The following is a 9,526-nucleotide window of genomic DNA, read 5'->3' on the forward strand; positions in this document are numbered from 1 at the left end:
GAAACTAACACGCGTTTAGTCATTTCTCCTGTCATAACACTGGGTACAGATCAAGTTCAATATGAAGACTTGGAGAAAAAGTTCAGAACGTTTATTTACAATAAACTCGATGAGACGGTGACTGAAAGGCTTCAGGTAACAGCCAGCAGGTGAGTTTGTTACTTCCAGGTGTGCAGAATCCAGGAGGCCCCACCGTACCTCCAGCACTGTGACGCATCCTCATCAGGGTTTTCTCAGAGCGAGCTCCTGACAAAGTTACCTTTAGACAACTGAAAGTGATGTGTTTCAAAATAACTGAAGGAACGAATAAAACTAAAACCTTGTTTAGTCGCCGTCTCTCTGTATGTTTAATCAACTCTTTCTGTGACGTTTGTGTCCATAAGTGCCAAATCAGCTCAGCAGCAGCTGCCAAATAAGTAATAAAACATTTAATGTTTCAGGTGAGCAGCTGAGGTCTTATTGGATCAGACTAGTTACTTTAACTAGCAGAATTAACAACATCCCACAGGAAAGAGCGGAAAGAAAAGGACTGCGCATCGGGGTGACTGCAGAGCAGGTCATCTACTAATGGGAAGGTTGGTAGTTTGATCCCTGGGTCCTCCTCCAGCATGCCTCGGGCAAGATCCCATGAATGAGCTCAGTTTACATGCATTCAGTTAGTGGCGCAGAAAATGTAGAAGATTGTTAGGTAGGTGTCGAGCTCAAGGCCTGCGGGCCACATCCGGCCCGGACCCCTGAGATCCTTAGCTGCCTTACCAAACGACAGGCCACCCGTCATCATTTCCACGTCGATGACGTCAGTTTAGTGACGCCTCTATTCATGTATTCAACCTTAATTTCAAGTCAGAACGAGCCGTTAGCGATGGCCACGAGACAAGTTGATTCTGAAAACAGAGCCTTTCGGACCCAGCGGCAGGTTTATTACATGCTGACTGAAACCTGTGTGTCTTACACGTGGAGCTAAACTCGAGGGTTGAAGAGGAAGCTGACGTCACCACAGCCGTGACAGTTTCATTGTGGCAGAGGAGCCAAGAGCTGCATGACGAACGTGAGTCCAGACAAAAAGACGGCGTTTGAAATCTCTCAGACTCGTACTCCCGACTGCTTCGATTTATAGTGATGTTAGAAGAACGTTTAGTTTTGGTCGGTTCAGTAAATGTTTATCGTGTTCGGCCCGTGGCCTAAAGCGTCCTTTGAGTGTGTTGTGGTTTATCTGACCAATAACGCGGCTCTTTATCGTCACGCCAACCACATCCGTGGTTATCAGCAGTTCTTCTTTCTGTGTAAGAGCAGAGAGGAAGTAGTGTGGTACACGTTAGACATCGAGGAGAGTTGAGGGTGAGTGTGTCTGTGTGTGTTTGTTGCAGAAAAACATGCTTTTCCATATTTGAATGTTCAGCATAGAGATGGCAGCTGTTCAGCTGGGTTGGTGTCAGTGCACTGTGCTAACGATCAAGCTTTTAACATCGTTTTCTTCAATGCGATACTTGAAAGTCAGCAGCTCCTTTAAATGTGCAGCTAATATTAATAGTAATCACTCTCCTCTTTGTCAAAATGATTTTTTAATTATTATATAATTATAATAAAGAATATTAATGTGGATGATCTCTGTCCAAACCCAGAGAAAGATGAGTGGAGTGACCTCATTCAACAACAGCTCTTCATTTTCCAATGAGACAGAAAGCTGTAATCCAGTCACCACCGTGTCCCATCTCTTCTTCATACCCATCCTTAGTTTGGTGTTTCTGGTGAGTTTCAGTGACTCAGATCAGCGTATTGCTCTCAACAACTACTTAAGGTCATTTACATTTTAGAAATTTCTTCAAATTTCAGCAAAAAGGTGTCAATTCAATTCAATTCAATTTTATTTATATAGCGCCAAATCACAACAAAAGTCGCCTCAAGGCGCTTCATAGATACAGAGAAAAACCCAACAATCATATGACCCCCTATGAGCAAGCACTTTGGCGACAGTGGGAAGGAAAAACTCCCTTTTAACAGGAAGAAACCTCCAGCAGAACCAGGCTCAGGGAGGGGCGGGGCCATCTGCTGTGATTGGTTGGGGTGAGAGAAGGAAGACAGGATAAAGACATGCTGTGGAAGAGAGACAGAGGTTAATAACAGATATGATTCAATGCAGAGAGGTCTGTTAATACATAGTGAGTGAGAAAGGTGACTGGAAAGGAAAAACTCAATGCATCATGGGAATCCCCCGGCAGCCTACGTCTATTGCAGCATAACTAAGGGAGGATTCAGGGTCACCTGGTCCAGCCCTAACTATATGCTTTAGCAAAAAGGAAAGTTTGAAGCCTAATCTTGAAAGTAGAGATAGTGTCTGTCTCCTGAATCCAAACTGGAAGCTGGTTCCACAGAAGAGGGGCCTGAAAACTGAAGGCTCTGCCTCCCATTCTACTTTTAAATACTCTAGGAACAACAAGTGGGCCTGCAGAGCGAGAGCGGAGCGCTCTAATAGGGTGATATGGTACTACAAGGTCATTAAGATAAGATGGGGCCTGATTATTTAAGACCTTGTATGTGAGGAGCAGGATTTTGAATTCTGGATTTAACAGGAAGCCAAAACAGGAGAAATCTGCTCTCTCTTTCTAGTCCCTGTCAGGACTCTTGCTGCAGCATTTTGGATCAGCTGAAGGCTTTTCAGGGAGTTTTTAGGACTTCCTGATAATAATGAATTACAGTCGTCCAGCCTGGAAGTAATAAATGCATGAACTAGTTTTTCAGCGTCACTCTGAGACAGGATATTTCTAACTTTAGAGATGTTGCACAAATGGAAGAAAGCAGTCTTACATATTTGTTTAATATGTGCGTTGAAGGACATGTCCTGGTCAAACATGACTCCAAGGTTCCTCACAGCGTTACTGGAGGCCAAGGTAATGCCATCCAGAGTAAGAATCTGGTTAGATACCATATTTCTAAGATTTTCAGGGCCGAGTACAATAACCTCAGTTTGATCTGAATTAAGAAGCAGAAAGTTAGCGGCCATCCAGGTCTTTATGTCTTTAAGACATTCCTGCAGTTTAACTCATTGGTGTGTGTTATCTGGCTTCATGGACAGATAGAGCTGGGTGTCATCTGCATAGCAGTGTAAATGTATGCTATGTCTTCTAATGATGCTGCCTAAGGGAAGCATGTATAATGTAAACAGAATTGGTCCTAGCACTGAACCCTGTGGAACTCCATAATTAACCTCAGTGTGTGAAGAGGACTCTCCATTTACATGCACAAACTGGAGTCTATTAGATAGATATGATACAAACCACTGCAGCGCAGTACCTGTAATACCTACAGCATGTTCTAATCGCTCTAATAGGATATTATGGTCGACAGTATCGAACGCTGCACTGAGGTCTAGCAGGACAAGCACAGAGATGAGTCCACTGTCAGAGGCCATAAGAAGATCATTTGTAACCTTCACTAAAGCTGTTTCTGTGCTGTGATGAGCTCTGAAACCTGACTGAAACTCTTCAAATAAACCTCTGCAGATGATCTGTTAGCTGTTTGACAACTACTCTTTCAAGGATAGGGTTAGGGGTTAGGGTTAGTTACTGTCACAGTCCTTAGTCTTAGATCCAAGTGTAACACAAAAGACTTCAGGAGCGGCAGGAGCAGCGAGCATGGGCGGGCACAGTGCAGACACATCTGTGTTACAACCAGTGTTGGTCAAGTTACTTGAAAAAAGTAATCAGTAACTAATTACTGATTACTTCCCCAAAAAGTAATCCCGTTACTTTACTGATTACTTATTTTCATAAGTAATTAATTACTTAGTTACTTAGTTACTTTTTAAAAACACGATTTACAACCTGAGTAGGTGATAAAGTGTCAGGGGTTAAGACATTTGTTCACAAGTAAGAGAAATAAGACACTGCAGACCGACTCAGAGAGTATTAAGACATGCGCATGGGTGTGTGCCTCTCAGCAAAATCACACACACTCAGCGCAGGCTGGTTGCTTTATTTATAAGGCAAAATGGGTTACATAGTACTTCCTCTTTTAACCGAAAGGGAAAAGGCCAGACATTTCCTAAGCTTATCTGACCTCTGCACACAAACTAAGAATAAAAACATAGAAGTATATCACACTTATCTGACATCACACACACTGGGTTAAAGAATACATACTTGTCAAACATCTCAGACACTAAAGTAAGGAATGCATTATGTTCTCTTTAACAATAAACTTGGTTATGTGAAAATATATGAACACTCGATTATAAGGCACACTTGATTATACTTGATTTCATAAAAATCCTCTCACATAAAGCGATAGATCTTTCAGCCCAATTCTACTTTTTCTGCATAATCCATCATACAAAATGTAATCAAATGGAAAAGTCTCTTTTTAAAACTTGTTTTATTAGTTTTAATCTTTTAACTTTATGCATCAAGCAAACATTTAATTATCTGCAACATTCACTGACTGGAAGACATTTTTTTACATTTAAACCTATTTTCTGCACATTCCAGCACATAAAATATTTTTTTTGTGTGTTTACACTCAGTCTTTCAAATAGATGCAAGTAAAACACAGCAGAAAAGAAATAAAGTCAAAGACTCAGCGGTGCTGTTGCTCTATTTTCACCTGTAAAGGAGGAGTGGGGCAGGCGGAGGTTTACCCTGGACACGCAGCTATCAAAGAGGAGCTGCTCGGCAAAAAGAAAACATCTGGAGATTACTATTTTAGTGCTGTCAGCGTTACTGTCACTAAAATGACGTTAACGCCATAACTGTATGGATCGTCCCGTGTGTGGGGCTGCACGGCATCAACGTGTTAGCGGTTAGCTTTTTAATGTGTTGACGCCGTGCAGCTAGCACAACTAGTATTTTCACTATTTACAACAGCGCCATAAAGTGCAAAATGAAGAGTGTGTGAAACTGCGTGCTCTATCCCAGACCACGAAGTCTCCCAGCCTCCTGCCCCGAAACAAATCACTTTACAAAACCCGTATGCCGTATTTTTCGGACTATAACCTCACTAGGGATGGGTACCGGTATCGGTTCTGACATAAACGGTAGTAACCAGACTGAAAAGCAGCGCTCATTTCGCTGCTTTTTTTTTCCTGAGCTGTGACACACTTTGAATTCTAGGAAGCTGACTGGGCACAGAACTAAACCTCAGAACTAGAATACAAAATCGGAAATCAGAACAACGAAGGAATCATAGAATAACAATAACAATAATAATACAGAAAACACTGGGTCACTGACCGGCGGAATATTTGATTGTATAGCTCAAGATGACCGAATTACCTGATTAGCAAGTGAATATCATCTTCCTAATGGTGGGTGAAACCAGTGTCCCCAGTCTCAAGCTGAGCTATAATTTCCCTCAAACAGGGGTCAGCTCGTTGTTCTGGTCTTAGCTGCTTACTGGCATGTGAGGAATAACTGGTAAACAATTTTATTCACAAACTCGTCTGATACAGCAGCTACAGACATGGCTAAAGGCCGCACCAAGGTGAAAGCACACTCCACCTGTTTTTCACTCGGACTAAAGTTAAAACAATAGAATAACAGAAAACAGCAAAATAAATAAATAAAACACATAAAACATAAAATTAAAACAGCCCTATATTAAAACAAAAACAAGATAAAACAGCATCGAATCACCTAAAAACAACTGAAATAAAAATAAAAACCAACATCTCACGTGGTGTCAAAGGTCAGGGTAAAGAGGCGGGTTTTCAAGAGTGACTTAAAAACAGGTAAAGAACTGGCCTGTCTGATCTCTAAAGGAAGCTGGTTCCACAGTTTGGAGCTGCTACAGCAAAAGCACGATCACGAAGTTTACGCCCAGTCCTGGGTACATGCAGGAGCACTGATCAGCTGACCTGAGAGAGCAGGTGGGTGTATGAGGCTGTAGCAGCTCAGAGAGATACGATGGGGCGAGGCCACGGAGAGCTTTAAAAGTAAATAAAATAATTTTAAAATGAATCCTAAAAGAAATGGGCAGCCAGTGAAGTGAAGCTAAAACAGGGGAAATGTGCTCAAACTTTTGAGTGCCTGTTAAAAGATGAGCTGCTGCATTTTGCTCCCTCTGTAGATGAGTAATATATAATGCACTGACCCCAATATAAAGTGCATTACAGTAATCCAGCCGGGTGCTAACAAAGGCGTTAACAAACCAAGTCCCACACGAGTGGGCAGTGTGCTTCATGTCCTCCGGCCTAGTCAGAGATGGCACGTTGACCAGCAGATCAAACTCAGTCAGAGATCTTCATTTTTCTGTGGATGAATGGTGTAAGGGTACCAAACTCTCGTCCTGAGCCTGGTCTCTCTCCTCCTCAGGTGGGTTTACTTCTCAACAGCTTCACCATGAAGTTTTACTTCTGCCGAGCTCATCGTCGGGTATCCAGCAGCCTGACGGTCTACCTGAGGAACCTGACGGCCGCTGACTTCCTGCTCTGTCTCAGCCTACCCATCCGCATCACCAACTACGCCAGCGCGTCCGTCACCATCCATGTGCTCTACTGCAGCATCGGGGCTTCTGCACTCTTCCTCAACATGTACGCCAGCATCCTCTTCATGGGGTACATCGCTGCCAACAGGTAGTAAACCTTTAGTGACATCAGACTGTGGTCTCGGCGGTTCTGTCACCAGATTAATGGCCGTAAACACCAATGCACGTCTTCTGCATCTTACAACAAGCATCACTGTGACCGCTTATTGAAATTCTTTATTGCATATCTTCAGGTATCTGAGAATTGTTCATCCTTCAGGAACTCACGTCCTACAGACGGTACGAGCCGCCCACATCATCTCCGGGGTCACCTGGGTATTCCTCCTGATCCCTGCGATCGTTTACATCATCCTCTTTGTCATCGCCCAGAATCTGACCTCTAACTCCACCCACTGTGATTTCCAGGTCAGCCTGCTGGATACAATAGTCCACGTCAGTGCAATCATCATCTTTATGTTGGTCCTCGTATCCCTGGTCTTCTTCTACCACAGCACCTCCCGCAGGGTGTTGCAGGCACAGCAGAGGCAGCTGGCCTCCTCGGGCTCCAGAAAGTTAGTGAAGTCTCGCAGGAACATTTTAGTGCTGGTCAGCATCTTCTGTGTTTGCTTCGTCCCGTATCACCTGGTTCGGCTCCTCTATACTTTTCAGTGGAACTGCTCTGTGGAGCAGGTGCTATACAACCTGAAGGAAGCGACGACAATAGTGTCAGTTCTCAACATCTGTCTGGATCCGCTCGTTTACTTTTTCCTTTCTAAGGCTTTTCGGGCCCAGGTGAGGCGGAGCACGCTGTCCAGAAGGAAACGGCCTGACATCCGACAAATGAACAAGGAAAGCGAGAGCAGCGAGGAGGCAGCTGAGCAGCAGCAACGAGCCTAACAGTGAACTGTGAAGAAACAGCCTGTTATAACACACTCAGATTTGCTCTTTGTTTTTAACCTCAAACACTCGACGTGGTGCCAGCGACCAGTGTCTGAAAGACTGATTCAAACTTTCAAAAGAACCAAGAGGATGTTTTATTTTAAAGGATACATGAAAGGAGATTATGTCCTTATTGCTTTTGCTTTTTATAATATAATACCTGCAGGTTTTCTAAATGGTAGTTTATAGTTTTATTTCATTTTGTTTTGCTTTTAGAAAACATTTAAAGTTCATAAGGTCACGTGTGGACCGAATCCTCCCTCCAGTAATCCTGAGCTGCTGCTTCTTCGTTCACTTTGTGTTCACACAGCAGCACTGTACATATTAAACCCTCTGTTTGCACACAGCTCTGTGTGCGCTGCGTCTTTTGTCTTAGTTGTGGCACGTCTGTGCTGAGACTGTGAGAACAAACAGGAAATAGGTCAGAGTGGAAGTGTGGCCACTGTGTGTGTGTGTGTGTGTGTGTGTGTGTGTGTGTGTGTGTGTGTGAGGAGTGATTGGATTCGTTCCAGTTTTGAAGCATTTAAAGGCCCTCGTGTCAGAGATTTTCACTGATCGATGAATTCCACAAACTCCCAGCATGCAGTGCAGCGCTGTAGTGGCTGATAGTGACAGGAGGGACAGCTATGAAACCAGAACATTCAAATTAAGTCTCAGATCAAATCAGTTCTGTTCAGCTCGAGTTAACCAGCTGACTGACGACAGGTAATGTAGCCCTGTTTAAAACCCTGAGGAACAACGTGCAGGTCAATCAGATCCAGTTTGGGGTCCACATTCATAGATCAGGCTAAAGTTTCCCTTCAGCAGGGAGGATGAAATGTTGCCGAGACAGTTTTCAGTGAGTGATTTTGCATCAAAAAGAGATGGTGTGAGATTACGTTAGTCCCAGTGAGAGGCTTTTAAAACCAAGTGTAAGAGTGCCATCTATTTACCACAAACTCACACAACTCCTCTGAGTTTTCTGTGGTTGCTTTTTGTTGCCTCTAGCTGTGAAAACAAACAGGAAATAAGTCGGTGTGGCCAGAGAGAGTGTGTGTTCGTGCGTGCAGCGTTCTCATCCTAGCATCTTTCACGCTGCTGGATTTTCTTCTTAGTAAAAACGAATTTTTTAAGGACTCAGTGACCTCGAAGCAGCAGGCTCAGCACCACAGCTGCCTGCAACCTTCACACAGATGGAAAGTTGTGATCACGATGACTGTTGACGGCTCAGAATGTGGGAGTCCTGCTGCGGTGCGCACGTGTGAACAGCCTCACGCTCCAACAGGCTAACCGGGGAAGTTTATCCTCTGTTAGAATACGAAGATGGAGTCAGCCAAGTTTCCTCCTTCTCTACTTTAAATGGTAAATGGTCTGCATTTGTATAGCGCTTTACACTACATTCAGTCATTCACCCATTCACACTTTACCGGTCTGGGATCCAGTGAGCACGCTCAGGAAGCTCTCTGAAGAATGGCCTCAGGACTATGTACAACTATAAGACTCGACATACCTTTTAATGTAATTTCCTACAATGAGACCAAACCCTTTAGCAGGAAATGAGTAATGTACATCAACATAAAAGGCAGCACAGTAAAGGGGAGCAGGTACCGCCCACTCTTACCAGAAAGAAAACACTTGCTTTGTCAAAGCAAAAATACAGAATGTCACAGCAGACCAACAGCTCTCAGGTTTTCCAGTTTTTCTCCCAAAAACCTCATTAACCAAAAGTCACTCCGGGACCGTGTGTAAAGCTCCATGAATTGAGGTCGCCCTAAATGGTGACTCGCACACAGCATGCAGCAGTGGCTGCAGGAGCCACACATGCACTCCCACAAATGTTGCTCAGGAGTGGGAGAAACAGAGGGGAGAGAGACAGCAGCTTCAATAGAGCCCAGACGGTGAGTGGATGTGGATGGGTAGCCGCAACATGGGGAACATTATTCTTATTATTAATGAACTTATTTATTTATTGAACTAGATTCTAATTATTGGTTGCTGGGAACGTTTTGATGTTTTACAGGTCAAAACGATCGTGGCTCAAGAGTTGGCAGCTCGTCTTGTGATCGGAAGGTTGCCGGTTCGAGCCCCGGTTGGGACAGTCTCGGTCGTTGTGTCCTTGGGCAAGATGCTTCACCTACTGCCGATGGTGCGA

The 9,526-nt window shown here is 43.9% G+C and overlaps 1 protein-coding gene across 2 annotated transcripts; it reads left to right on the top strand.

Annotated features, from left to right (window-relative positions):
* Positions 1–1,506: 1,506 nt before the first annotated feature.
* Positions 1,507–7,732, top strand: LOC147315379 (P2Y purinoceptor 14-like). Of its 2 annotated transcripts, XM_086260372.1 has the most exons (4): positions 1,507–1,748; positions 6,306–6,565; positions 6,711–6,756; positions 6,883–7,732. In XM_086260372.1, the coding sequence occupies exons 1-4, from the start codon at positions 1,596–1,598 to the stop codon at positions 7,351–7,353; spliced, it is 930 nt and encodes a 309-aa protein (XP_086116498.1). In that variant the 5' UTR covers positions 1,507–1,595; the 3' UTR covers positions 7,354–7,732. The 2 variants fall into 2 exon arrangements, with proteins under 2 accessions (XP_086116498.1, XP_086116497.1); XM_086260371.1 differs by having other exon boundaries at positions 6,711–7,732.
* Positions 7,733–9,526: the final 1,794 nt, after the last annotated feature.

This window comes from Aulonocara sp. 'chitande type north' Nkhata Bay, linkage group LG14 (assembly GCF_057382095.1).
Source record: "Aulonocara sp. 'chitande type north' Nkhata Bay isolate Kocher_YH1m ecotype deep benthic linkage group LG14, A_spYH_male_GT1.1, whole genome shotgun sequence".
Lineage (NCBI taxonomy): Eukaryota > Metazoa > Chordata > Actinopteri > Cichliformes > Cichlidae > Aulonocara > Aulonocara sp. 'chitande type north' Nkhata Bay.

Bases quoted from the DNA above. Each gene is read 5' to 3' on its own strand.
- LOC147315379 (XM_086260371.1), top strand. From the start codon at position 1,596: ATGTGGATGATCTCTGTCCAAACCCAGAGAAAGATGAGTGGAGTGACC. The intron at 1,749-6,305 runs GTGAGTTTCAGT...TCTCCTCCTCAG, and splicing joins TCCTTAGTTTGGTGTTTCTG to GTGGGTTTACTTCTCAACAG. The intron at 6,566-6,710 runs GTAGTAAACCTT...GCATATCTTCAG, and splicing joins GGGTACATCGCTGCCAACAG to GTATCTGAGAATTGTTCATC.